At 55.1% G+C, this 27,892-nt stretch overlaps 9 protein-coding genes across 9 annotated transcripts; 6 read left to right on the top strand and 3 right to left on the bottom strand.

Annotated features, from left to right (window-relative positions):
• Positions 1–1,482: 1,482 nt before the first annotated feature.
• Positions 1,483–4,097, top strand: PXA1 (Peroxisomal long-chain fatty acid import protein 2; the record flags this gene model as incomplete). Its single annotated transcript, XM_037324934.1, has 4 exons — positions 1,483–2,112; positions 2,163–3,218; positions 3,265–3,718; positions 3,769–4,097. The coding sequence occupies 4 exons, from the start codon at positions 1,483–1,485 to the stop codon at positions 4,095–4,097; spliced, it is 2,469 nt and encodes an 822-aa protein (XP_037176885.1).
• Positions 4,098–5,936: 1,839 nt separating this feature from the next.
• Positions 5,937–7,210, top strand: CGCA056_v009686 (uncharacterized protein; the record flags this gene model as incomplete). Its single annotated transcript, XM_037324933.1, has 2 exons — positions 5,937–6,487; positions 6,559–7,210. 2 exons carry the CDS (start codon positions 5,937–5,939, stop codon positions 7,208–7,210), a joined length of 1,203 nt encoding a protein of 400 aa, XP_037176884.1.
• A 319-nt stretch (positions 7,211–7,529) lies between these two features.
• Positions 7,530–10,676, bottom strand: CGCA056_v009685 (uncharacterized protein; the record flags this gene model as incomplete). Its single annotated transcript, XM_037324932.1, has 8 exons — positions 7,530–9,095; positions 9,152–9,286; positions 9,336–9,390; positions 9,449–9,510; positions 9,561–9,604; positions 9,657–9,809; positions 9,868–10,141; positions 10,194–10,676. 8 exons carry the CDS (start codon positions 10,674–10,676, stop codon positions 7,530–7,532), a joined length of 2,772 nt encoding a protein of 923 aa, XP_037176887.1.
• Positions 10,677–12,894: 2,218 nt separating this feature from the next.
• XYR1 (NAD(P)H-dependent D-xylose reductase XYR1) lies at positions 12,895–14,406 on the top strand (the record flags this gene model as incomplete). The annotated part of the gene is made up of 3 exons (XM_037324931.1): positions 12,895–13,039; positions 13,527–14,317; positions 14,371–14,406. 3 exons carry the CDS (start codon positions 12,895–12,897, stop codon positions 14,404–14,406), a joined length of 972 nt encoding a protein of 323 aa, XP_037176886.1.
• A 493-nt stretch (positions 14,407–14,899) lies between these two features.
• sds22 (Protein phosphatase 1 regulatory subunit SDS22) lies at positions 14,900–16,215 on the bottom strand (the record flags this gene model as incomplete). Its single annotated transcript, XM_037324930.1, has 3 exons — positions 14,900–14,916; positions 14,976–15,854; positions 15,930–16,215. The coding sequence occupies 3 exons, from the start codon at positions 16,213–16,215 to the stop codon at positions 14,900–14,902; spliced, it is 1,182 nt and encodes a 393-aa protein (XP_037176889.1).
• Positions 16,216–17,654: 1,439 nt separating this feature from the next.
• abhd13 lies at positions 17,655–18,907 on the top strand (the record flags this gene model as incomplete). Its single annotated transcript, XM_037324929.1, has 2 exons — positions 17,655–18,135; positions 18,210–18,907. The coding sequence occupies 2 exons, from the start codon at positions 17,655–17,657 to the stop codon at positions 18,905–18,907; spliced, it is 1,179 nt and encodes a 392-aa protein (XP_037176888.1).
• Positions 18,908–20,266: 1,359 nt separating this feature from the next.
• CGCA056_v009681 (uncharacterized protein) lies at positions 20,267–21,316 on the top strand (the record flags this gene model as incomplete). The annotated part of the gene is made up of 4 exons (XM_037324928.1): positions 20,267–20,457; positions 20,517–20,947; positions 21,001–21,229; positions 21,283–21,316. The coding sequence occupies 4 exons, from the start codon at positions 20,267–20,269 to the stop codon at positions 21,314–21,316; spliced, it is 885 nt and encodes a 294-aa protein (XP_037176891.1).
• A 1,950-nt stretch (positions 21,317–23,266) lies between these two features.
• Positions 23,267–25,152, bottom strand: CGCA056_v009680 (Protein CSN12-like protein; the record flags this gene model as incomplete). Its single annotated transcript, XM_037324927.1, has 5 exons — positions 23,267–23,350; positions 23,653–24,177; positions 24,226–24,451; positions 24,499–24,788; positions 24,847–25,152. The coding sequence occupies 5 exons, from the start codon at positions 25,150–25,152 to the stop codon at positions 23,267–23,269; spliced, it is 1,431 nt and encodes a 476-aa protein (XP_037176890.1).
• A 643-nt stretch (positions 25,153–25,795) lies between these two features.
• Positions 25,796–26,921, top strand: RPL20B (60S ribosomal protein L20-B; the record flags this gene model as incomplete). Its single annotated transcript, XM_037324926.1, has 4 exons — positions 25,796–25,799; positions 26,268–26,452; positions 26,525–26,701; positions 26,763–26,921. 4 exons carry the CDS (start codon positions 25,796–25,798, stop codon positions 26,919–26,921), a joined length of 525 nt encoding a protein of 174 aa, XP_037176239.1.
• Positions 26,922–27,892: the final 971 nt, after the last annotated feature.

Genomic DNA, 27,892 nt, shown 5'->3' with positions numbered 1-27,892 from the left:
TTGCATACAACCTCCTTCACAAGTTGGTAGGCCGGTCTTCCATATTGTTCTCAAGATCCCGGGAAATGGTGCTCGACCAGCCAGCTCGCCCAGCCATCTCTTCCGAGTATTCTTTTCCCTGAGCAGCCTGATGTCGACATCGTCATCTGCACCTTGCTGGCGCAGAATCTTGAACAGGGACGGTTTTGCAAATGGCGAGAATGGTTCAAGGTACTGTTGGTTCCGTCTCGCCAAGGGGCTATAACCTAGAAAGAAGAAGATGGCTTGCACTTCCCCCGACAAAAACCCGCAGGATAAGTCGATGAGATTCTCAGACTTCCTTACTGTTGGTTATTGTTGTTACCTTGAGATGATTCCGACATCTCCTGCACTGTCAAAGTGACAAGCATTTAACCTTCCCTCCCGTCTATCCAACGCCATGTCCAATTTTTCAGGCGTCGCGAATAACCCCGAATATCACAGTCGGCATACATTCTCTCTGGAAACCTCGAAATATTCCAGCAATCACGAAAACTGCTACTTAGCATCGCGGCAGAAGCCTGTCTGTGTATCTTATCACGGGTGGTGTGGAATTTTCGACAACGCCAAATGCCGCGATGTAGCTACGATACACGGAATCGCAGCCGTCAACTGTTTCGACATCCAATCCGCAATGAGCGACAGTGTTTCCGACCCGCGAGAAGTCGAAGAGCACTTCAGATGCCTGGCCTCATGCTCCGTCATGTGACCGTCCCGTGAGTGATTGTCCGTAGCTGTCGGAGACTGGCTCCCCCACATCCGATTCTGGGGTTGTCATCTGGAAAGCCCATCCGTCGTTTGCCAGATGTCATTCGTTCAGGCCTCCCCGGATCCTGGCGGATTAGCGTCATTCCCGCTCGAAGCCAGCCACTCACATGCGATGCAGTGGAGAGCGCCCAGCAACGCAGCAGCGGGCAGCACCGTCTGCGACCGCCTGGTCCCCCAGGTCCCCAGCACCAGCACCAGCATCAGCACCAGCTTTCCCCAAGTTATCCACCGGTTCGGGTGTTGAAGAGGTACCTCCACGCTCTGCCACTGCCTCGGAACTCCACTGTCCCCGGCATTCACATGTCGTAATGGATCACGAGCCAGCAAAGCCCCCCAAACCAACGTCCGCCGTGTCCATCTCCAAACACCTTAACGACTCAGGCTGCTAATGCGACCACGTGCTTAGCCGGACTTTTTGCAAGGCGCACTTCTTTTTGCAAGGCTGGCAGATTTCCGCCGGCGAAACGGACACAAAAACAAACCACTCTCAATCGCATCGCGTCGCATCGTGTCCTCCTCCCGTGCCGTGCTTCAACCTCGACGGCCGCAAACCAACTCGACCCGCACTCCGTCCCGTCGATTCCGTCCTGTGATGGCAGCGCATTCGTAACGTAATTCTCATTCGCGGCGAGCCTGCGCGACTCGATCCCCTTACAACAACCGAATCATCCCGTACCGCCGCTATCCACTGCCGCCATGGCCGAGCAATCGACCCTTCGCCAGTCGGCCGCAGAGGAGGCAATCGCCGCCTTTATCGAAAAGTACTCGACCCTCATCCGCACCCGTCTCCAAAACACATCTCGCACAACCCGGCAGCTCGGTGTCCTTGCTCTTGCCGCCTCTATTGTCCTCAGCGCCGCTGGCGGGAGGAGATGGTGGAGGCGGCGGCGTGAGGAGCGCGAGCAGGGCCGTAAACTCGTCCGCACGAATTCGTGGCTGCACAACAAGGACGGCTCTCGGACGATATACGTTCCTTACAAGGACGGCACCTCCAAAGTTGTCATCCAGACCACCAAGCCCTTGACCTTTGAGGCGCATCGCAGGTTGTTCCTGAACCCGCCGCGTGTCTCTGGCCTGGGCGATGGTACTGTCCCGTCGGCGCAGACCAAGCCTGGTTTGAACCTGGCCTTCCTCCACCAATTCCTGAGTCTAATGAGTATCATGATTCCGAGATGGTCAAGTAAAGAGGCCGGTTTACTCGTGAGTCATGGTGTGTTCCTGATGCTCCGGACATACTTGTCGCTTGTTGTCGCCCGCCTTGATGGTGAGATCGTTAGAGATCTTGTCGCGGGACACGGCAAGAAGTTCCTTTGGGGACTGGCCAAGGTAAGCGCTTCGAAAGTACCATTTTTCTTCGTGGCTAATCGGAATCACAGTGGTGCGGTCTCGGCGGTTTTGCCTCTTACACGAATGCGATGATCAAGTTCCTCGAATCCAAGGTGTCCATCGCCTTCCGAACCAGGCTTACTCGGTACATTCACGACTTGTACCTGAACGACAGTCTCAACTACTACAAACTGTCCAACTTGGATGGTGGCGTTGGCCAGGGCGCGGATCAATTCATCACACAAGATTTGACCCTCTTCTGCGCCGCTGCGGCGAACCTGTACTCGTCGCTCGGCAAACCGTTTGTCGATTTGATGGTGTTCAACTATCAACTCTTCCGGTCCCTAGGACCATTAGCCCTGACGGGTCTGCTGAGCAACTATTTCTTGACGGCAAGCATTCTGCGTCGTCTATCGCCCCCCTTTGGCAAGCTCAAAGCCGTTGAGGGTCGCAAAGAAGGAGACTTTAGAAGTCTCCATGCGCGCCTTATCGCCAACGCCGAGGAGATTGCCTTCTACGGCGGTGCTGATATGGAGAAGACGTTCCTGAACAAGGAGTTCAAGTCTCTCAAGACCTGGATGGAGGGCATTTACATGCTCAAGATCCGCTACAACATGCTCGAAGACTTTATTCTCAAGTACAGTTGGAGTGCGTATGGCTACCTGCTGTCATCACTTCCAGTTTTCTTGCCCGCCTGGGGTGGTCTTGGTGGTGCCGCAGAGTTGGCTGAAACAGCTGCCAAGGGCAGCAGAGAGCGTGGCCGTATGAAGGAGTTCATCACCAACAAGCGTCTTATGCTTTCACTGGCCGATGCTGGTGGAAGAATGATGTACTCCATCAAGGACCTTTCAGAACTTGCTGGCTACACCAGCAGAGTATACACTCTGATCTCGACCCTTCACCGAGTCCATGCCAATGCGTACTACCTACGCGGGCAACCGAACGAGCTGTACTCCCTTTCTGATGTTCAAGGTACGATTCAGAAGGGATTCGACGGTGTTCGTTTGGAGGGTGTCCCTGTTGTTGCCCCAGCATTGTGGCCCAACGGCGGCGAGGAATTAATGGAGTCGTTGTCCATGGTGGTGAGAAGAGGAGAGCATCTTTTGGTAAGCAGAGCCCCACCCAAGGCCACTTCAACCCTAACATAACTAGATCTCCGGCTCCAATGGTGTTGGCAAGACGGCCATTGCCCGTGTTCTCGCCGGACTTTGGCCCGTCTACCGCGGATTGGTTAGTCGGCCCAAGGATATTGGCCAAGACGGCATCATGTTCTTGCCACAAAGGCCATATCTCAGCATCGGTACCCTCCGTGACCAAGTTATCTACCCTGACGGCCACCATGATATGCGTGAGAAGCGAAAGTCTGAGGACGACTTGAAGCGCATTCTGGAGGAAGCTCGCCTGGGATACCTCCCTGACCGCGAGGGCGGTTGGGATACTCGCAAGGAGTGGAAGGATGTGCTGAGCGGTGGCGAGAAGCAGAGAATGGGTTTTGCTCGCATGCTTTACCATGAACCTCAGTATGCCATCGTTGATGAGGGCACCAGCGCCGTGTCCCAGGATGTTGAAGGATACCTCTACGAGATGTGCAAGGAGAAGGGCATCAGTAAGTCACAGCTCTGCAGCGCGAAGACTGTGGTTGCTAACGACAGAAAGCACTCATCACCATTTCCACACGTGCCTCCCTCAAGAAGTACCACACCTACAACCTCATCCTCGGCATGGGTGAGCGTGGTGATGAGTGGGAATTTGAGAGGATCGGAACGGAGAGGGAGAAGATGCAAGTCGAGAAGGAGCTGCAAGATCTCCGCGAGCGCCTCGAGCAGGTGGAGACGTGGAAAGCAAGGCGTCAAGAGATTGAGGAGGAGCTGTCGCGCGTCTGGGTTGCTGGCGGCGATGCCTTGGATCCCCCATCATATGCCGAGAGCGAGAGCGACAGCATGAAGAGTAAGGGTAAGGAGGTGGCCCAGGAAGGTGACGCGTGATGTGGAACATTTGGTTCAACGTTGCTGCTGTAAAACTACAGGATACATTCGGCGTGTGAATGGGAGGGAGTATCAGCATCATCGCATTGTAGAAGAGGGCAATCACTCCAGAAATCTGTTGATAGATTCCGCGATGTCAGTGGCTTAAGCACCAATACACATTTGAACATAAATATCCTCTCCGCCGCACTTTCCTCGCCCGGCAAGCAGATCATTATACCGGGTGCCCGGCTTTCTATTACCGCCAAGGCCTCCCCCCACGACATCATCACTTCCACTGCGTCCGCCCCTCACCCCTGAGTCTTTTCCAACTTCGGAGACCCCCGTGCCGGTCTTCCCTCAGTTTTCAGACGCACAATCACAATTTCAACTACCGAGGACGACTTTCGGAGGTTCATTGCCCCCCACTGTCCCAACTACGAAGCCGTCGCGCCATCCAGCCGTTCCTTAGTCCGTCCCTGTCATCCATTCCCGGAAGTAGTTAGCCATGTCTGACTATCAACTCCATCAACCAATGAGGGCTTTGACTAGACTGCCACTATCGCTCAGACTATTTGCTGGGCCAACTTGTGGGGCACCATTCCGACGTCGAGCTTCTTTTCCCTTGTTCACTTCGCCGTCCAGGTTTCTGACGGTTTGCCCGCTGGCCCGTTACCTTGACAGAGAACCGGCCTCGCATATCTCTGCAGGACTCGATTATTCCCTGCAAGCCTCGTGGTAGTGCCGGGTGCTGCGATGGCAGGTTTTAGATAACCCTGTCCAAGGTGACAGCGACATATCTTGGGAGCCGCCAAATGGGGAATTGTCTTCGACCTCCCCGCTGCAGAGTGCCAGCTGGACCCCTGCTCGGAAGGAAGCTCTTCCCGTGGCGGCAACGTACCTCTCACGTATGTGCTGGCCAAAGAGGAATTCTTGAATTCTAGAACTGGCAAGCGCCAGGCTCGGCTGAACGTCGACGACGCCGAGTCCCTACCCTGCCCTGCCTGCACCTTGAGCTCAGCCTCCAGGCACGGCACAGCACACAAACCGCTTCCCACCATACCTCAAAGTTCTAGAAGAGATAGCTTGATCCTCGGCGGCATTCCTAATGCGGCTCTCACTGCGGCCGGCCAACATGGTTCGGACAGCAGCTGGTTCCCCAGTCTTGCCAGTATCAGTCCCCAAGAGATCTCTGAAACGAAGCCTTTTCTTTGCTCCTCCTCCTCCCCACCCGTTCGTTTCTTTGTTCTTACCAGGCCCGGGACTCAAGTTGTCGATCTCCGCCCCAAAATCCAACACGCCATTCTTCCTTTGTCCTACTTTCCCTCGGGGGCTCCAAGCTGAGTCGCGAGCGCTTGCTTGAATGGAAAGTCAGAAAATCATCCGTTGCTGCCTCTACACACGCGCGGCGTCCAGACTTACCCCGTAGAACCCGATTCCCTTTTGTCCCTTGCCTTGATATATCAGGTCCTTCGATCGTCGATCAATGTCTTTGATCATCGTAGAACCCGCTCTCCCCCCTTGCAAATCCCAGAACCACGGTCCAGTGAGCCGCAAACGTTCTCTTACATAGTCAGATCGTTACACTTTGAGAGAGTGGGATTCCACATCCTATCCCCATCTATTGCGGCTCAAATCTCTCCGGCGCCTTCATCGAGCCACGGGCTTTTTCAGGTCTAACCAACTCCACCAGCCACATACACGCATCATAAGGACTGACGACATTGCAATCTCACCTGCTCGACCACCACTTGGCATAATATAACAAAACAGAGCCCCGATATCACGCCTCGGGTTGTACAACCTCACTTGACTACACGGAAAACTTGAGTCACAAAGGCGGAAACACCAGGCCCAACGATGCCCAAGTCTCCCTCCCCCTCGGTCCGCACAGCAATAATGCTGGCAGGCCGCATGCCCGTGATAGCAGAAGACGACTCCCTCCCGGCCGTCACGCACCCGTCCCGGGCAGCACTCCCGCCTCCGCCTCCCTCCCGAAGCACAAAACCGAAACTGTACGGCCGCCCTCAGAAGATCGCACACCCGTTCCACCCCTACCCGTACCCGACCGTCCCGCCGCCCGCCTACTCCCGCAGCTCCTCTCGCGAAAGCTCCCGGAGCACCGTCAGCACGAGGAGCTTGCTCTCTGGCGGCTCCTCGGCCGGCAGCAGCATCGCAGGCGGCAGCGGGCCCAACTCGGGCGCCTCGACGCCCCGGAGCACGTACAAGGGCCGTTCGCAGCTGCTCCCCATCACCACCCCTATGGGCCCGATAGAAAACAGGGATGAAAAGGTGTTGAAAGCAAAGGAACTGAGGAGGCGGAGATGGTACATGGTCGTCCTGTTCATCATGATCATCGGCCTCGTGGTCGGTTTGGCCGCAGGGCTTACCATCTCCTCGCGCAAACAAACGTAAATCTTCCCCCCCTGCTTGTTCTCACTTACACCAGAAAAGCTAACAAACCATTTGCCCCCACCCTCAGTACAACCACGCCAACAAACACAACCGTCCCAAACATCTTCCCAGCAGGCTCCTTCGCCTTCAACACGGCCCTCGCAGACGTGGCCACAAACTGCACTTCCAACCCAGCGACGTGGCGCTGCTTCCCCTACGAGACGTACAACCAGTCCCTCACCTCGGGCTCCGCGAACGGCTCCCTCGCCACGTACTACTGGACCATCACACCCCGGAACTCGTACACCTACCAGATCTCCTCGTCCGCGAACCCCTTCTCCCCGCAGTTCGCCAACCTTAGCATGGCCCTCTTCGACGGCAACTCGTACAACGAGCGCCTCGTCTTCAACTTTACGCTGCCCAAGAGCGTCGTCCCCTCCGAGGCCATCGCGGCGGATAACAAGGCCGCGACGTGCGTGTACGCCGACACGGCGTTCAGCGCGACGTTGTGGACGCGCAAGAATAGCAGCGCCGGCGCCGGGTCGGCTGCGGCGGACGGGAACGTGACGGCCGTGTCGGACGGGAGCAAGTGGGCTAACTGGCCCGGGCAGATTGAGATTACGCAGATCAAGAGCGGCGGGGGCCCGGAGTGTAAGGATTCTGATGGGAACGCGGTCAGTGTGGCGGCCGGAGAGGGGCAGTGCGAGTGCCGGTATGCCAACTTTGGATTGGGGGCTTGAACAAAAGTTGTGTGATCTTTCTTAACTGTGTGTATATGGAGTTGGACAAGGACTGGGCCAGTAGGGATGGATATAGCATTAGCATAGCACGAGATCTCAAAGATACCCTTCGTTTGAACATATCTTCAAGTACAAAAACTGGTTTGAATGTAGAGTTACAATTCTATCACATGGCCTGGTAGCTTTCTAGTCCGTTCTATCCCAAAACTCCTCTAGAATCCAGATATCAGCCAAAACTCCATCGCAGCATCTTGGAAACCTATAATCAGCTGTTCAACATCTTCCACTCATTAAACACAGCTCGGGCCTGCCGGAGCTCCTATCGCCCTGCACCAGAGGAGGGTACTACCAAGTCTTCAAACGGACCAAGATGCATCTCCAAATCATCAGATGCAACATCGGGGTACGGGTCGTAGTTGTACTTCTCAATCAATTTCTGACGATAGCTCTTCTCGTCCTGGGGAGGCTGCTGTTGCTGCCCTGGTTCATTGTCAGTTTTGGGGGTCGGCGGTACTAACCCTTTTCTCTGGCCGGGCATCCAGTGCTGCGGCGGTGCTTGTACGGGAGGGAAGGGAGATAGGTATCGGCCGGGCTGCTGCTGGTGGTAAGGCAGAGGAGCAAAGGCGTCTGTGTTGCTGTTGTTGGGTCTCCAATGCGGTTGCTGGGGTTGCTGGTGTTGCTGAGGTTGCTGAGGTTGCTGAGGTTGTTGGGGCTGGAACTGGTTCGGATTCTGATTGTAGTTCTGGTTCGGGTTCATGGGCTGCCATGGTCGTTGTGGCTGCTGCTGCTGCTGCGGCATTGGAGCCGGGAATGGGTTCACGTAGGGCTGCCACTGTGGAGGAAGAGGTAGCCCTGGAGGGGGGACAGGAAGCCCAGGAATGGGAAGAGGCAGTCCGGGAGGGGGAATGAAAACCGGGGGAGGGTTCGAGTTGGGAGGTTGCCATTGCTGCTGTGGCTGGCCCTGAACAGGCAAACCGTTGCGAGGGTTCGCGAATTGCCCGTTTGGCTGGAAAGTTGCTGCGGCCGGGTTGAGACTCAGGCCCCGCTGATGTCCTTGTCCTCCTGGTTGTTGACCTGCCGGCTGCTGTTGACCTTCCGGCTGCTGCAGTGGCACTTCTTGCTGTAGTACTGGCAGCAGTAGTGCTGGCTCCAGCCCACGAGTCCGAGGATAGCGCATGCGGCTGAAGGTCTGGGGAGGATCCTTCTTCTCGATGGGTGTCGCGTCATACAGCTCGACGTCGCGGAAGGCGTCGATGATCATCTGCTGGGGCGGCGGCCGCTGTCTATCGCGGATGAAGTCGAACCCTTCTTGTCTCTGAGGCATGGGATACATCGTGCCTGGATGAATCTGGTTCATAGTCATCTGCTGTTGTTGCGGTTGCTGCTGCTGCTGACCGCCTTGCTGGGTCGTTCCCGGGGCCGGGTTGTGGACGGTCTTCAGGCGCAAGACGGTACCCCGCTGCTGGGGGTTGCCATCCTTGCCCGTCCGCTTTCTCTTGTCGCCAGTGCGAACGGGCTCCTCGTCGTCGTCGTCGGTGTCATACTCTTCCCCGTTCTTCGTCTGGGGCGGCTGCGGTTGCGGCGGTGGGCCGTCACCGGGGACGCGTGGGCTGCTGAAGAACTGGTTGGCCCATCTCGCGACGTGGTCGTCCGACTCCAGGCCATTCTGACTTTGGAGTCGAAAATCAATAATGCCATCGAGGTGGATCAGAGTCGGCCGGGCCGCGGGGTCTTCCACCAGACACATCGAGACGGTCTTTCTAAGGTTGCCGTCGATGTGACTGAATCTTGGATCTCCGATAGCCCTTCCGTACGTCACTTCTCCGCCGACTTTCCACCCGACGACGGGATCTTGGAATTTTGCCCCTGTAATGGCACACCACATCTTTATCACCAAGTTAGCCGTAGTCGAAAAGGAGATGCTCAGGGGTTGATACTCACGATGACTCCAACCTGGTAGATGTTGGAGGGCATACCGTAGTTGCCGGCAATTGATGGCTTATTGGCTTCGAGGAACATGTTGGATCCGCCGTCGTTGAAGGGCCGGAGTGAGTCCCAAGACCTATGAAATTGTTCCTAAAAAGGTCAGTATGCCCACGAATGTTGTTTGTATATGTTTACTCACTGGTGTGTGGTAGCCCGGCTTTCCTAGCGAGCGAGCTCTCCAGAATATTTCCTCCCTGAGAAAGAAAACTCATGTCAGCAAAGGTTGGCACTTTGAATGAAGGCAAAACTCACGTGAATTCATTCGGCTTTTGATTAGCTTCGTCAAAGAACTTGGCACAGCCAAAGTCCGAGATCTGGATTTGGCGTTAGCTTGTAATCAGTTTGTGACATGTTGTGACATTACCTTGAAGAGCGGCATAGGGCCGTGTGGCTCTAAGCTCACTAGGACTGTACACAAAGTTAGCATTACTATTCACAAAGTAATTCATGACACACTTACTGTTCTTGGGGTCCAGATCAAAATGAACAGTTTGCTGGGGCTTCTTGGTGTCGGGGATGGACTCTTCAGCGGGATTGTTGGGATCCCAGTCAGGGTGATCCCGTCCATAGTTCTCCTTTGGGGGATATCCAATTCCAATAAGCCCTTTGATGACTGCGTGGTTCATGTCAGTATATCAGAAATGTGTGTCAAAGTCCGGGGCTCAACTTACGGCACTTGAACAAAAGCCAGAGAGCCTTATTAGGCCAAGGTCTGCCAGATCGACTAGACTTGTTCAGCCATGTGTGAAGACTCTTTCCGTTGGCATACTCCATCAAGATGAAGCTGCGTTCCCGCTGGACTTTGATGTCCCAATTTTTGTCCCGAGCCTCTGTACTCGATCTGGGCACGTATGGTCTCTTACCCTCGTTTTCGGCGTCTCTCTTGTCGTTGATTTCCTTCGTAAAGTCAAGGATTTGGACAATGTGCTTGGCCCCCTTGAATTTCTAGAGCAACGAGTTAGCAAAGGATATCTGATGTCGTTTAGGGTAGACTTACGTTGAGAGCCTTCTGCTCCAGCTTGATCGAGTCATACGAGGCGGCAGGGCGGGTCTTTTCAATCTTCATCACACAATCCGTCCTCACGTTGCGGTTGCCCCTGTGTTCGACAAGAGCAGCGATGCCAAAGCCGCCAGCGGCCAAGATCCTCTTGAGGGTGATGCCGTAGCCCTTGGCCATTCGGTTTCCGTCGGGACCGTACTGTTGTTGCGCTATCTCCTGGTGGATGTCGTCCATGTATTGTCTTCCAGCGTACGGGCTCCTGACTGTGTGCATTGGATTAAACTGACCCAAAGGCTGCGCTACGATGGTGCTGCCATCTTGCGCCTTTACAATGAGGTCTCCCCTGATTCGCGCAGCTTCCAGCCGGGTTCTTCGCATTATCATCTGCCTATTCATCTCTTTCGGATTCGGTGCTGGGGCTTGGAGTGCTGGGCCAGCCATATTGTTGCCCGCCATTGGGTTTCCTTGGTAGTTGGCCATGTTGGTTGTCTGAGAGTACGATGAAATTTATCGATGGAGTCAATGAGACAGAAAAGGTGTGTGAGCTGATTGTATTATTGAGTGGATGTTGGATTTTGATATTCATTCTGATGTGAGACTGGAGAATATGACATATATACAACGTTGTATAGCTGCCAACTCAACTCGAAGGAAGCCGTGCAAAGGAGACATTTTGAGAGTGAGTATACAAAGGCTATTGTTCTTGTCGAAGACATTCTTTATGGATCGAGGACACAAAACCCCAATATCATTGTCCACTTGGAATGATCAGTTATTGCAGCCTTTGAACCATCCATTGTGGTCTTCATTCCTTCCAAGTTGCCTCGAATCCTTTGCTGCTGGCCAGTTGTTTGCCAAATGCGGAGGCTGGACAATGACACCTCAACTCAAGTCCGAGTTGCATAAGGGGAGCGTTCTTGTTCGATACGAAAGAAATCGCGATTTAGTTTCAAAGATAGATTTGACTGAAAGTTGTTGACTTGTCGAACTGCAGTCATCGCCGCTTGGCGTCTCTTTGGTTAGAACAAGTAGACTGAAGAAAACAAGTAGGGTGTGTAGTCAGGGCGCGGCGAAGCCAGGCCCACCCGGATGAAATGCCAATGGGGCCAGCTCCGTCGACACCCCACGCGCCCGCGCACGTGGATACCAATCGCTCCGGCAAATGCGCCGCGATGCATGAGTAGAGGCGATGGGAAGTGCGACATTCCGCGTTGGCGCTGCGCTTCGCTAGTCCGGCCGACTTCAGCCTGTGATTTTGATCCCAAAATCTGGCATGCATGGCTGTTGGTCAGAACAGAAGGGTCTCATCGTCTGCAACGGTCTACGACGTAAACTAGCGCCGCGTGTTAGTCGAGCAACAGTTGGGAAGCACATTGACAGTTGAGTCTCAATGGGCACAATTCTGCAGAGAAGCGTTGGTGATGGAGAAAAGAAGCCAATTAGCCGCGCCGGGTGGTATTTAGGCTAAATGCCATTTAATCGGGTCTCGGCGAAATCATTCTCCACAAAAGCACCTTTCCAGCGGGGCCTGGAGAGAAACAGCGATTGACAGAGAGAGCACCTCTGGAAGGCCAGACCAGCAGAGCGGATACCGTTGGAAAATGCGAGGCAACTTCGATCAAGGACACTCCGCGACAGATGATACAAGCATCAATGTCTCACGGAAAGCCCTGTGCAAAAGCAGCTAGCTACCCCACGCGGTGTTTCCCACGGCCTTGATTGACAAGCCAACTTTGAACTGGCAGGTCTGCATCGCGCTTGGAGGGGGTGCACAAGACCCTTCGCGGCAAGAGTGCGGTGGTGTTGGGCAGCCAGTGGCAGCCCACCAAAGCCGCCAGCATCAGAGTTGAATGACAACCATGCGAGTTTGGGTTACCGTTGCTTCCTCTTGGCTTCCCGCGAAACTTCACAGGGTTCCAGCGACAACGAGGCGACGGGAAGCTTGAACTCCAAATATACCCCAAATTCGGGTCTTCTTCACGGTCCCCTCAAAGGCTCAGGCTGATTTAAACGCACAAATGGGCGCGTTGCGTTGTGCAGCGGCCACCCCATCTCAGTCATCTCACGCCTCTCTCCACTCCGAGCTGGCCGCCTCTGCTAAAGGTCCGGTGCATTATCTTTGCCTATTGATATTTATCCATGCCAATCGCTTCCCCAAAGTATCGCCGCGTCGCGGACCGGGTCTGGCAGCCGCCTGAGCCCTCTCTCCAGCGGCCACCCCTGGCTGGTTGGCTCGGCCTGGGGGCAAACCATCTGTGTGTCGACTTTTTCCTATCGGTGCCCTCCCCCGCCGCCAGCCTCTCATGCGTTTAATGAGCCGCCAGTGCTGTACGGTGACGGAACCATAGGCTGTTTGAATCTGGAGACTGGCTAGGGGAAAGGTACGAGTTGTCGATGCAGGGGATAGCAGAGGGAGGTGTATCTATAGCTTCCATGCTCTGCTGTACCTACAATCTGAGCCAGAGCAGTCTTGCCTCGTGTCCGTCTGGTCAATCTGCCTGGCAACCACAGACCCAAGGCACCTGACGTATGTGTGTACCTGTTATAAATACTACTTGCTTCGCCTCCTCTCCATCCCAAGTGCTGCCTTTCTCTCTCCTCCTCTCTCCCAAGTCTTCTCGTGTGCCTCTTGATACCCCCATTCTCCTTCTGGCACCATCTTCCTTTCTCCCAATCAGAACGACAACCAGACGTCACAATGGCTGTCCCCAACATCAAGCTTAACAGCGGCTTTGAGATGCCCCAGGTGGGCTTCGGTCTGTGGAAGGTCGACAACGCCATCGCCGCCGACACCGTCTACGAGGCCATCAAGGCCGGTTACCGTCTCTTCGACGGCGCCTGTGGTAAGTAAACAACACCAGTCTCTTCGTCGCGATCCAGGACATAGGGAGGGGAACAAGCGTTCAATCGCCGCCACGACGACGCAGCCAGAAATGGTACGATCGCGGGAGAAGGCCTAAGGGCAAGAAAGCGTGTCGAAAAACACGTTGCCCGCAGTCAATGGCCCGTGGTGGTGGTGGTGGTCTGCTTGATCCCCTCTATGATTTCTGGAAGCTTGAGTTACCCCTCCTTCACCCCACCAAAAATGATCGGTGCGCATTTCTGCAGAGGCCGATTTTCCCATCAGTGCAATTCCGCCGGAAAGCTCTCCGCAACATCCCTGCACCCCAGCCTAATTCATACCCCTCCCCTGTCACCACTCACTTACACTTGGGGCTCGCCCCCGTCTTCCCCGACATCAATCACATGAACCAAATTTCGGGCCTACATCACACGCATCCGAAAGCAAGTGTGAACACAAACGTGATCCTAACGGCGCTTCTTCTCTAGACTATGGCAACGAAGTCGAGTGCGGCCAGGGTGTTGCCCGCGCCATCAAGGAGGGCATCGTCAAGCGCGAGGAGCTCTTCCTCGTCTCCAAGCTCTGGAACACCTTCCACGATGGCGACCGTGTAGAGCCCATCGTCCGCAAGCAGCTTGCCGACTGGGGCATCGACTACTTCGACCTCTACCTCATCCACTTCCCCGTCGCCCTCGAGTACGTCGACCCCTCCGTCAGATACCCTCCCGGCTGGCACTACGACGGCAAGTCCGAGATCCGTCCCTCCAAGGCCTCCATCCAGGAGACCTGGACTGCCATGGAGAGCCTCGCTGCCAGCGGCCTCTCCAAGAGCATCGGTGTCTCCAACTTCCAGGGACAGCTCCTCTACGACCTCCTGCGCTACGCCAAGATCCCCCCTGCCACCCTCCAGATCGAGCACCACCCCTACCTCGTCCAGCCCGACCTCATCAAGCTGGCTGCCAACGAGGGTATCGCCGTTACCGCCTACTCTTCCTTCGGCCCTGCCTCCTTCAAGGAGTTCAACATGGAGCACGCCACCGACTTCGTTCCTCTGTTCGAGGAGCCCACCGTCTCTGAGATTGCCAAGAAGCACGGCAAGACCAACTCTCAGGTCCTCCTCCGCTGGGCCACCCAGCGCGGCCTTGCTGTCATTCCCAAGACCAGCCGCAAGGAGATCCTCGCCCAGAACCTCGACTGCACCAGCTTCGACCTCGAGCAGTCCGAGATTGACAAGATCAGCAGCCTGGACCGCAAGACTCGCTTCAACCAGCCCGCAAACGTAAGCTTCCCTGGGTGTTTCCTCAGTTCAAGACAAGATTTAACACTTAGTAGTACTTCCCCACTGAGAAGCTCTGGATCTTCGGTTAAGTGGTCTGCATATGATGCATTGTCGATCCGAAATAATAATACGTACCTGCAACATCATCACCACCTGCCTATCAAAGTGGCATGTTAGTAGTCCACAACTGACGGTGTGTAAGGGAACCATATCGGGGGTTTGTCGAATCACGCACTGTGCGTCGATTGTATCTAGGTAGCCGTCTCCCTTCGGCATGACTGTGATCTGCCGTTACAATACAACCAAAGCCGTGACCAAGACAGTCTGTTGCTCCCGCTTGTACAGCATGCTGCAGCGTGTTTTCGCCAATGTCAGAATAGCCGCCCGCCCGTCCTTGAAAATGCTCCCTTCCATGCTCAGCAAACATAATGGTCAAGAGAGAGCGCTCGGTAAAGAGGTATCTCGAGTGAAGAAGAAAGATCCCGATATGTTCATCTGCCCGACCGCCCCAAGGATCTAATCAAACGCCGTTGTAACGCCATGCCGGCCTCGTAAATTCATGCTACAGAGTGAACCAAGCCGCTATGATCGGACAAAGGCTGCAAAGATTGGTTAGCAATCTTGGTCTCAACCGCTCAACCTGTGATTGTACACTTACTTGCGTCGATCTGGGATAATTGGGGCAGCGCCAGACGGACTTTGTTGCGGTACACGGCCGGCCCCCTGAGTTGCAACGGGTTGCCCTCGAAGTAGACGGTCGTCAGGTGCTCCTTGTCCTTCAGCTCCTTCTCGACCTCGTTAAAGTCGGAAATCTGGTTGTAGCTGGCCCAGAACTCCTCAAGGTTCTTGAGCGGCTTGAGGCCCTTGACGCTCGCGACGGCGTTGTTGGAGATGTCGAGCACGCGCAGCTTCTCATTCTGCTCAATGCCCTCGAGGGAGGTGAGGGCGTTGTGGGAGATGTACAGCTCCTCGAGGCTGGGCACGTCCTTGAGGGGCGAGAGGTCGCGGATGCGGTTGGACTGGATGCTGAGGAGCCTGAGGTTGGGCAGACCGCCGAGGCCGGTGAGCTCTGTGATTTTGTTCTTTGCGACCCAGAGCTCCTCGAGGTTCTTGAGGGAGTCGAGGTTCTGGAGGACGCGGATCCGGTTGGAGCCGAGCTCGAGGCTGGTGAGATTGACGAGGCCGTCGAGGTTCTCGATGGTGCCGACCTTGTTGGCAACGAGGAAGAGCTCCTTGAGCTTGGTGAGGTGGTTGACGCGCTTTATGTGTTTGATCTTGTTGAAGCTGAGGTCGAGGCTGGTGAGGTTGGTGAGGTCCTCGAGGCCGCGGATGTGGGAGATGAGGTTGTCGTAGAAGTCGAGGTCCTCAAGCGTCGGGGCGAGGGCGGAGAGGCCGTCAATGTCCTGGATGCTGTTCTGGCGGAGGCACAAGCGGACTACTTTTGTGAAGCGCTCGAGGCGGAGGGCGGGGATGGAGGCGACGCGGGCATGGGAGACGATGAGCTCGTCAGTGTCTAGATCTTCGCCGTCGAGGAGGTCTGTGGGAGGGGGATAATGGGTTAGCCTGTTGAACGTTTCTTCACGATTTTCTTTTTTTTTTTTTGCGGCTCCACACGGGTGAGTGAGGGCATCAGCAAACTTGCCTTCATCCGCGGGGAGTTCCTCGCCCGGCACCACGTTCTCGTCGTCAGACTCCGGGTCTGAGAGCACCTCCGGGTTCGCGAGGACGGCGGTCCGCTGTACCCTGAGCTTGCCATCCCATCCTTTGCTATTCCTCATACCAGGGCTGGCCTGGCCATCGTGACGCGGGGAGCCCTCCTCCTCCTCCGGGAGCTCGATGCGCGGCGACTGCCTCGGCGAGTGCTCGGTGGGGGTTTTGGGGTCGACGGAGCCGGGCATGGTGTAGATTGCGCTCGTCTCGTCGCGGATGGGTTGTAGAATTGGTGGTTGTGTGGTTTTCAGCGTCGCTCCTGTGCGGGTCTCGAAGTTGATCGGTTTTCGAAAATGGCGGGGAAAAGTAAGGAAGGATTAGCGGTGATGATGATTTCTCAGCGTGAGCGGCGGGTTCGGGGCGGTTTAAGCGGGGTTGGAGACGGGAGTTCGGTTGATAGAAGGGGGTTGAGGAGATATGGAGGTCGGGAAGTCGTTCGAGATGGAGGGGTTATGTTGTTGACAGGACGTGCAGAATCAGGATTCTGTGTCGCATGCTGGGATAAGGATGGGAAATCTTGATCTGGCGTCGGTTTGACTGTCAGCCGGGTCCTGGGTCTGTCTGATTTATTTATTATGCCCGCGGGCCTGGAGAGGGGAACAACACATGCATGTGGTGGTACAACTGCGAGTGACTGAGTGAACGCACTGTAAACTGCCCGCAGATTATGAGGTGATAAGTGACTGGACGGGGATGGGATGGCTGGAGGGACTGGCGCAGCGTCACAGGACACCAGCACCGCACCAGCACCAGGGACCTTCCGAAGAGACAGCCCAGAACACTGGCAACCTGGAAGGTTTGGGGATCGCTGGTTGGCGGAATGGTTCCAGATCCACGAGGGACGTTTGGCGCTAGAGTATGACGTCCCAATGGGTCTCGTCCTGCGAGAATCACGCCGCGGAATGGGAGCCCAGCAGTACCTTACTACCTAGGTATTACCTATTCGGAGGCAGGTAGGTATCATCAGCGGTTTGTCATTTGAATGGAAGCGTCTTCAGGCGACGGCGGGCACTGCGGGGTCGGGCAGGTCACCCGGCCATCAGAGAGGGACATGGAGATGCAGCCACCTTCCATGCTGCTGGGAGCAATCAATGGAAGCTCATTGTCGCTCGAATGGTCCCTGTCACGAAAGACGGTGGGTGCCGTCACAGTGGTTCAGCGCTGTCTCAACTCGCCATCGTGTCGGGTTGTGGCACTTTCCCATCCCCTTGACCAGGCAGGATAAAGTGTTCCCCTGCAAACCTCGAAAAAAAGACGGTGCAGTCAACGAAAGCATCTTGTCCATTTACCTCAAATCGGGCTGGAATCCTGCGGACCTCATACCTCGAGCCGCCTTCGTTGCTGCCCGCATTGTCTCGCCCATTGTCTCTGGACGGAACGGGCTGCATGCCAACCACATTGGACGAGTCCAGTCGTCTTTGAACACATGCGCGCCATGTCATGACCCTCAGTCCACGACGGACCCTGATTTGCGAATTACCCGGCCCCAATTGAACTGCTGCCGCAACTTTCTGCCGCCGCGCTGCACTCAGACCGATCTTCCATCCTTCCATTCTCAGGGTCCGGCGACACAACCACCACCACACCACGGCCCGACACACGCCTCCATGTCTCGCAAACGGTTGTGATGCATGCCATCCGCCCCTCCTCGATTGGGCATCTCCTGCGCCGTACTCGTCGTCCGCACGCACCTCTCGTCACCTCGCCATGGCGAGCCACGTCTCTGACGGGTAGTCTACCGCTGCCGCCGCTGTCGCCCCTCGGCGTCACCACCCAGAAGAGGCAATTGCATGATGCGTTCCTCTTGCCCCCTCTGTACTTCACCGGTCTTCTGCTCGCCTTATGGACGTGGAAGTGTTTCATGATGGTTGTCTTCCAGAATAAGATCATTTACATGCCAGGACTGCCGCCCACCGCGCGCCGCGAGCGGATCGAGGACTACGAGAAACAGTGCTGGGGCGTGCGCTGGGAGGAGAAAAGGGTCCAGGCCGCCGATGGGACGGATCTGGCACTATGCGTGGCCTCGGTGACATGCACTGGCGACGAGAAGACCACGTCGCCCACGGAGCCCCTCGCCGTGCCGTCCATCTACGTCCTCTACTTTCAGGGTCCGCCCCATCCCCTGCTGTCCTCTGCGGGCAGTTAGCAATAACCATCAAAGGCTCACCACGATTGCGATTAGGAAACGCGTCGTCCATTCCCCCACGACTGCCGGACCTATCATGGGTCCTGCGGACGCTGCAGCGCAGCAAGCGGCCCGCGCGATATACAATGGTGTGCCTGAGCTACCGCGGTTACTGGAGGTCGAGAGGCCGCCCCTCTGAGAAGGGCATCAACCTGGATTCGCAAGCGGCTCTGCGCTGGATTGGGCAGATGCACAAGGATAACGTTGGGCACAGGCAGCAGCCACTAGAGCTGGTGATCTGGGGTCAGAGCATCGGCTCTGGGGTAGCCACGAACCTCGCAGCGTGGGAAGGGTTCCCGCCCACGTTGCGGCTAAGGTCGTTGATCCTGGAGACGCCGTTCACGTCCGTACGGGACATGTTGGGTGAGCTGTACCCCCAGAAATGGGTGCCGTATCGTCACCTGTGGCCGTTCTTGCGCAACCATCTGGATAGCTTGACCAACATCGCGGGGATTGCCAAGAATCATCGGGTCAGTTCGGGCCAGGACAAGCCTCAAGTCACTATAGTGGAAGCTGGGAGGGACGAGCTAGTGCCGGCGGACCACGGCGCGAGGCTGGTCCGGCGCTGCGAGGAGTTTGGGCTACCGGTCGAGAAGAGGACGGTTCGTGGTGCTTTCCACAACGATGCCGTCATCAGACTGGAGGGTCGTCAAGCAGTCGCCGACGCCATTGAGCAGGTCGCGGCTAAAATCTGATTGCGAGCATGACATCAAGTGAAGTACTAGGCACAACAGACGTTGTGACAACATCGCGGTATTGATGATCACAGCGGGACCATGTGTCATTGAAAGTGGGCAAGACCCTCGATATCTTACCATGATTTCGGATTTCGCCTGTCTCTTGACTCCTCCGGGGTGTCTCGAAGCTGGGAACGTTCCCGAATCTCCCGCTCCCGACGTAGAAATTTTGAAGAGAATTGTCGTGAATTCGTGATACGGATAGTCAGGGGCATATCAGTTTGCGTCGACGACATCTTCCGGAATGCCGGGTCACATCCGCTGGCAAAGATTGAGCCGGGCCTATGGCGTGCAAAGGTTCGTCACAGCTTCAAGGTTCAGACCCATGTGCCGCGCACGGTTCCGTACCCAAAACTTTCTCAACCTCGACTCCCAGTGACGAAGGAGAAATGGCCCGTTTTGTGTCTTCTGGAATAAAAAACTTTGAAGTCGAATTGACCCGTAAAAGGGGAGAATCGCCTCGGCATCTGATAGACGAACGAATTTGCCTTCCGTGTAACGTAGTTCAGGCAGGGGCAAAGCCTACGTTTCTTCTTCCAGCTTGGTGATAGGATGGCTACTCTCTCGCTGCCTTAACGTGGATCTTTCCAGGCAGCTTCGTCGAGCATCTTCACGGCGTCGGCAGTCCTGTGCTCGCGTCCAGAGGTACTCCTGCGCACGCAAGGCGCTGTGAGGCTACCTCGTCGCCGGAGTTCAGGACCCCAACCCCCTAAGATTGGCACGCTGTGCCAAACCAGGCTCTCTGACTCGCTTGGTGTGCAGTTGCACCATCTCATCCCTGCGGAATGGCTTGCTGCTAGCATCCGCCCGGTTCGCACTGCCCGCCAGTGCCCATATCCGGCGTGAAAACTGGAGGCAGCCAGCCCGGCGCACGCAAAACCCCCCTGAGTCTGGTCATGTGATCTCGCATTCCCGACGTGAGGAGTCGAGGACCCACAGACGCGTGGGCAGGGGTGGGAAACGCGTCCAATGACCTCCCCCATCACCAGTCGCCTCAGTCCTTGCAAAAAGCAGCAAGGCCTCGGGGGAGAGAGGTAGGGGACCGTGCTGGGATGTTATCAGGCTGTATATATAGATTCGTGAACCCCGTTTCTACCCAAAAATTCTCGACTCTCTCCTCTCTCTCTCACGGGCGCCTTAGGTAGGTCAGCAATCTCTCTCAAGTCAATAAATCACGACAACTATTTTTCACCCATCTTTTGAATCATTCTCTCTTTTCAACGATCGCTTTTGATTTTGGTTGATTTCCCCTACATTTAATTCAACACCTACCATTATCGCTCCGCAACCCCGACCGGTCGGTCATTCACCAGCACAATGTTCGCCAGACGCTATGAACAGCCCCCCTCGCAAAGCCACAGGAGCAGTTTCTCCAAGGGCCACAAGTCGAACAAGTCGACTTCATCATTCAGCAAGACCAGCGGCGTTTCAAAACGCCGCGACTCTCGTGCGACCAGACGGCCCAACACGGCCACTTCATCAAGTACCCATGACACCGAAATGAGCAAGTAAGTTTCGGCAGTGATTCATGCGCTCTCTACAGCCTGCTAACACAACGCACCAACAGCAAACTTACCTCCGCGATCGTGACACTCGTCGTCGGCACCGAACAGCGTCTCTTCGCCGCCCACGAAGACGTCCTCTGCGCATCCGCCTTCTTCCAGGCCGCCCTCCGAGGAGGCAACTTCATCGACGGCTCGCCCTCGTCCTCCTCAGCCCCCGCCAGACGCATCGCTCTGCCCGACGAAGAACCCGAGATCTTCTCGTCGGTTCTGGAATACCTCTACAAGGGCGACTACTACCCGCGACTGGTGCACAACAAGAGACGCAACTCGTGGGAGATCGAGCAGCTGTCTGAGGACGGCAAGGGCATCGAGTCGACTGTCTACCATCACGGTGTCGACGGTGACTTGCTCAAAGACACCGTTATTTACTGTGCTGCTGAGAAGTACGGGCTTGAGGAGCTGAAGCGTGTTTCTCTGAGAAAGCAAGGTCTTCGTGAGTACTTTCCAACGTGGTCTTGGAGATGTCTATACTAACCACCACCGCAGAATCCGGCATCCAATGCAGCACCATTCTCTCATCGGCCAGATACGCCTACGCCCACACACCCGACAGCGACTCCAAGCTGCGAGCCCACTACCTCGCCCTGATCATCCGTAGCCGCAGCACTTTCAAGCGGAGCGGCACGATGCAGCTGGAGATGTATAACGGAGGCACTCAGCTGTTCTTCGACCTCTTCGTGGCGCTGTGCAACCATGTTGATGACATCTCGACTGCGTGAGTTTTCCTGATCGACATTTCAACTTTGCTCTCGCTAATATTCTAACCAGAAACACACCTCGCACTCCCCGCAGCGGCCGCTAAATAGCATTCTAATCATCTCATCTCATATTCCCAACTTTTATCTCATCCCCACCTCATCCAAGATTTACCAATACCCGCCTCATACCTAATGACTTCACGTTCTCACGCAATCTTGTCTTCATATCTTTTTTTCTTTCTGTTTCGCATGGGTCGATGAAGCTTCTTGATTTGAACAATCAGCAAAACAATATAAACAAAAATGGCGTTTGAAATCCCGAAAGGAAGGGATCGGCTACGGCGTTGCTGGACGGACATGTATTTTTTCCCATCCTTCTCATTTGTCGCCATGCCTTTTATTTTAATTTACATTCTCACGAGAAACCCCTGTACAATTATCATCCGTCTCTCCAGAGGTCGAGGACCCTCTCATAGAAGAAGAGACTCTGGGAACACACATTATTGGGGTAGCGTTGGTGGTTATGTTGAGATCCCGGCAGACGGCCCTCCTACGTGGCTGAATTTTGAAAAAGCCGGGCACGAGGTTTTCCGTCATTGCTAGAGCGAAAAGAAAGGCGAAAGAGAGAAAGTCAGATTGCGTTTTCTGCGAGAACGAATTGCTTGTAAAATTACCATTCTTCACACTTGCTTTACGTCGTAATCAAACAGGAGTTGATGTGACTGTATTTGCTATATTGAAGTGCCCTGCGTATTCACGATTTAATTCCGAATTTGAAGCTATTCCCAAAAGCCATTCAAGTCAGAAGAATCTCAATATACGCCGTAGTCTTGGTTTTAGCCCCCTTTTCTCGGCAATGGCAAACTTCGAAACAGGCCGACCCAAAACCTCGGTTCCGGCCCCCATACCCCTCTCGTGAACGACCGTGAATGACCAAGGCAACGGCCCTCCCTTCTCTAAACGACGACAAACCAACGCCAACCCACCCACACCCACATATACCCCCCTGACTATCTCTCCCTGGTCAGTCTTCGGGGAACCAGACACACCCACCCCCGGTTCCTGGCCTGCCGCGCCACTTTCCTAGCGTCCGCCGCGTTTCTGCTAGAAGGCTGTCACAGTCGGCGTATTTTGTGAAATCCACCTGAACTCGTGTATGAGTCATGTGTCTGATACTACCACCATACACACCACGCTTTTTGAGGGGGATGTGATAGTCAGTGTCACGGAAGGGCACCGGCCCCACTTTGGGTGACCGGCCGCTAACGGATGCAAGCACTTTAAACATCCTTGGCTTCGGTTGGACTTTTGGTGAGACGTTAGTCACGGCGGAGAGGATGGGCATTACGCCGAGTGGTTGAAATTTCTGTTGTGACAAGTACTCGGGGAAACGGTTCCGTTGGGTTTTGGCTCGGATAAGAAACGAGCTATTTGGTTGCCCTTGTGTCGGGAGGTTTGGTTCGGGCTAGCTGGATGGTTTGAAGTATAACGTGCGTGATTGCGAACGATGTTCACGGGCTGAAAAGTTCACGGCGGGCGGTGTTTGTGTCTGACTGACCGGGAGGGCGATGTCGCTCCGGGGAAGAGGGGACATGGGGCCTGGTGGGAAAAGTGCCCGTATGATGGAAGCGAGTGTCGCGATCACGACTCACCATGCAAACACCAGAGAGAACAGAGTCACAATCGGGCGAACCGCAGGATATGCGTCAGTGTTGCCGACCGAGCAAACGGAGTCCAGATAGACTTTTGATGAGTATTCACAGGTCTGCCCCCCTCCACCACGAGGGATATAACATGCATGACCTATATGCATGACTGCGCCGCTGAGGCTGTTTCCACCATGCCGAGGCGGCCTTTCTGGATTGGAAGAGGTACAAACACCACAAAAGGGTGGGGAGAAACAGCATCGCTGCTTTAAGAGAGATAAGGCCTACGGTCATGTATGTGTCTCCCTTTCCTTCGGCCGGTAGAGCCCGATGCACCTCGTCTGTAGTCTCTGTCCATCCCACTACACCAGCGACATCACCCACACACACCCACTACTCATATGCAGACTATACCCCTGTGCCGGGGAAAGCACCGTTCTTGGACAGGACGACGATGCCGCGCTCTCGCGCAATGTAGCCTTTCATGAGATTCTGCATTCGGTGTTAGTGGACCTGGAAATGAGGCGGCATGCCGATGGCCAATAGGAATTGAGTGTGAGGTAGGACGTTGTGAAGGTTTGCTGCCTTGGGCACTCACCGTCACCAACGTGATGATGCTGCCTAGCAGGCAGACGACGGGTGACGGTGAGTATAAAACGGCGAGGGATGGATGCGTGAGGAAATTGCAGAACTCTTTTCGCCCGACTGGCTCACCGAAAAGCGACGTGTACAGGCAGGCTGCCATCACTAGATGCACGCGGTGCAGGATACGAAAGAATGATGACGCAACATACCTTGTAAATCATGTTGGCGAGCAGGCACTCGACCTCGTCTGGGTCCACAGTCTCTTGACTGCCGAGGCTGATGGCGGCCGCGAACTCAGCGACAGGAACTCTGGTGCGGCGAAGCTGAGCGGCGCCGGGCTCCTTGGCCTCCTCGAAGCCACCGGCGATGAAGACTTTGCGAAGTAGGTTGCGTAGGGCAATATCGCGGCCGCGCTCGAGGGTCAGGTAGATGCGGCGGCGGACGAATTCCTCTTCTCCTTCTTGCAGGGCTAGATCGAAGTTGCGGAGGTCGCCTTTGCGAATGCAGTTTGAGAGCGGCAGGAAGAGCTTCTGCAGGCGGGGGAAGGGTTCCAGAAGTCTGCTGCTTGGGAGTGTGTGCGTTGTGAGGAGGTGGCATGGTATGAGGTAGGTGAGAATCCTCCTGCTCAAAGTTAGCGGTTGTGCTGGGTCAGGACGGTTTGTGATGACTTGCTCTTGGTTGCTCTTAGCGTCTTTATGACACAGGGACCAGGCCTCGGTCAGGTGCTTCTCAGCCTGTATTTTGTCAGCAGTGATTTAAGGACTGCATCATAGCTTCCTTACTTCGACGTAGTTCTCCTCCAAGAAGAACAAAACACCTTCATAGAACTTGAACGTCACCCGTTGGGACTTGGGGAAAGCCTCCAGAGGAGGCATGTCTCCGCGATTTGTTGACAAAGCTTTCAGAATAGTCCTGCTAAGACTGGCAGAGTTGAGCTTGAAATAAGTCTTGAAGAGGAGGTTGATGATATAGTAGATGGCCCATTTCCTTGAGTCTTCAAGGGGCGCTCTGAGAACTGTCAGTCGAGACATTTCCAAAGAGTTCATACCACCGACCTGTCACTTAGGCACAGCGTGAAAATGCGCTTCAGTTGCTGTTCACAATCACGCAGCTGTTTCTGCTTCTCCAAATCAGGGTCAAAGTCGTCGCCAAGCTCCATCGCGTTGGCGTTCGCATCGGTGTTGTTACGTTCCTCGTCTGAGCTGATGGCAAAAAGTCGCAAGTGCTTGCCGGCGGTGTAGAGACACGGTATCGTCCACGCCTCGAATCCATAGTTCGTGTAGCCACGGATGAGTGCGGTGGTGAGCTCCTTCCATGCCTCATAGACCTTGGTCCACGATGATGACTGAGGTCAGTGTTAGTCATTTCCCCACGCAGCAAAGACATGTATCATGGGAGCTCACCCTACCTCCAGCGCTGGAGTCGCCCTCTACCTTGAGAATCTCGCCAATAGCCTTCCAGTATGCCGAATACACTTCCACCCAGCCGTTTGTCTCCTCGTAGTCAAGCTTGAATTTCCGAGACCCAGATGATCGCCCGAGCAGCATGTACTTGACGTCGTTCTTGACATCTTGGCTGTTTGTGCTCAGCCAGATGGAGCGCAGCTTGTCTGGCTTGTTGACCGGACTGAAAGGCTGGAGTGTTTGTGCGAGTGAGTATCCCGACCTGGCCTTGTAGGCGTTGCGAAATTCTTCGAAATGGCCCTCCATTGTATTGGATGTAGGTGCAGCCACTCTAACGGTGAGTTCTCAGAGAGGTGAGACCGGGGTGTTGAGATGGACGTTGGGAGGACAGGCGACGAATCAATGCTGTCTGAGCCGATCAACTAAGGTCCCTAGCGAGGTGCTGGGCCCAGACGGGAGTGTACTCAGTCTTTAGCAGTGAGTGGCCCTCTATGATCCGTCCCGGGTGCGTCGTCTCCTCCGCGATATGCCCGTTCTCCGTGGACGAGTTCAAGGCGCGCTGTGATTGGCCAAGAGGGGACACCATCAGCGGGACCCTGAACAGCGTCTGTCGTCAGGTCGGGAAAGTTCATGCCCTCGAATCCAGGCATCAATGGTCGTCAAATTTCTCGGGTGCAGCCACACCCAGCAGAGCGGAGGCAAGCGCAAGTGGAGACAGACCGGTCGCACCAGCCACAGCCCTTACCCCACAAGGCTTGGCCGCGCTTAGGTCGAGTTGGCACACAACATTTCTCAAGGCACAAATTCTCTTTTTTCCTTTCCCTTTGAATCGGAACTGACCCTGCAGCAACCACCACGATATCGGATATTCGACCATCGGCCAGCAATTCAAAGTAAGTCCCTAATCGCCACAAGGTACGGAAGGAATATTTGTCTAACAGTCGAGCAGATGGGTAAGCACAATAATTTCTAAATCCTCCCCTCCCCGCGCGAGACCTGGACGCGAATGCGCGACCTGAACGAAATTTGCGAACCGACGACAAACTTTTCGACGCTCGTGATGGACCTCAACTTCTGCGACGATGGCACCGAGGCGACGGAGGAGTGCACTGTCTTTCGATGAGTCGCTGCCTTGCCTTGGAATAAGTTGGCGGCACCCGTCACCTCGGGCACAACTTTGCCACGGCGTGACGGGCTTTTTCCAATCCGACGAATACTGGTGTCAAATCAACAACCTACGCTGCGACGGTCTTCGACATGCAATTTCTGCAAAGCGGTCGCAGTCGACAACTTTTCCACACAAGTTCTTGAGCAACTACACCATACACCGGTCAACGCAAATGCAAACGAATCTTGGTCTTGGCGCAGAGGAACTTTTTTTTGAACCGGGACGGCACGCAGCTAACAGATTTCCGCTCCAGGTCGTCTCACGGAATACGAGGTCATCGGGCGCCACTTGCCCACCGAGTCCAACCCGACTCCCGCCCTGTACCGCATGACCATCTTCGCCCCCAACACCACGGTTGCGAAGTCCCGTTACTGGTACTTCTTGCGCGGCCTGAAGAAGGTCAAGAAGGCCACCGGTGAGATCGTCAGCGTCAAGGAGGTACGTCGTCTCGAGAATCAGGATCAACAGCCCAGACGACAGCGAACTAACGCAACCCCCCCCCCCGCACAGATCCAGGAGAAGCACCCCCTCAAGGTCAAGAACTTCGGTATCTGGATCCGCTACGACTCCCGCTCCGGCACCCACAACATGTACAAGGAGTACCGTGAGATGTCCCGCACCGACGCCGTCGAGGCTCTCTACTCCGACATGGCCGCCCGCCACCGTGCCCGCTTCAGGTCCATCCACGTACGTCACGTGCCCTCAATTTCTGCGATTCGGCCGGTCCCACTAATGCAGCCCCAAACAGATCCTCAAGGTCGTCGAGCTCGAGAAGGCCGACGATGTCAAGCGCCCCTACATCAAGCAGCTCCTCACCAAGGGCATTTCCTTCCCCCTCCCCCACCGCGTCCCCAAGATCCCCAACCAGAAGATCTTCTCCGCGAAGCGCCCTACCACTTTCGCATAAATTCACTGTGCGGGGCGTTGTTTCTCTGGTTTTCGACAAATGGAGGGGCGGGCTACTACTACTACTGGCAGGTGTTCACTAGGTCTCATGGAACTATCACATTTGCTTTACTGAAGGCAGGGGGCCACACAAAATGGAATGAAGAATCACAAGAATCAATTTTCGAGCATGGCCAAAACAAGTGGGAAATGAACAAAAAGTCCTGATAGACCCGGCGAATGACGATACCTGAGTACGAAGCTTGTGAATCATGACCTTTTTGATTATGAGATAATGCCTCTGGTAGTCTGGCTCGGTCAGCAGGTCGGCTTCGTGTTTCCTAGGAAGCACGGGCAAGATGCCTGCTCGGCCGAGCCGTGTCAATTCAAGTTCGTGAGCCAAGACCTTCAGTATCAAGCAAGTGTGACTCCAGTAATTATCAGCGTTTGCATCATCGCGGCAGCCCGCATTGATTCCACTGATGAGATTGGGACTTATCATGGCTTCGATTGTCACTGCACTCCTCCAGCGTATCCTTTGCCCTGTCGGCAACGTAGAGATCGACCTATATATCGCGGGACAGAGCGTTCTTTCTGGCTACTTGACGGTACTCACGCGAGAGATGTTCCTGACCCTGCGACGCCCTGCTGATTAGGTCCTGACAGGTCTTGTAGGGACAATAATGACCGTGGAAGAGTGTATGTTTGAGAGCCAAGACCTTGGAATGCATGATGTAAGGACGTATACGGTGACACTGTAACGTCCCGGCGAAGGGTTCGTCATAAGTATCAGTCGAGGTTGTCTGTAACGTAGATGCTTGGCCAGCCGTACTCTAGCACCTCAGTTAAAAGCTGAAACTTGGCAACATCGTCGTCAACCGGTCAGCGTAGACAAAGGTGATCAAAAGCGAACATTTCCAGCCGACGTCTTCCCCTCACGTTCAGGTCATCTCGGCATCCCACATCGAATCACAACCCACACCCAAGCATACT

Source organism: Colletotrichum aenigma (assembly GCF_013390185.1).
Source record: "Colletotrichum aenigma strain Cg56 chromosome Unknown KSG_Cg56_contig06, whole genome shotgun sequence".
In the NCBI taxonomy this organism is placed as follows: domain Eukaryota; kingdom Fungi; phylum Ascomycota; class Sordariomycetes; order Glomerellales; family Glomerellaceae; genus Colletotrichum; species Colletotrichum aenigma.
Note: the sequence above shows the minus strand (reverse complement) of the source record. Positions and strands in the feature narration are given on the sequence as shown.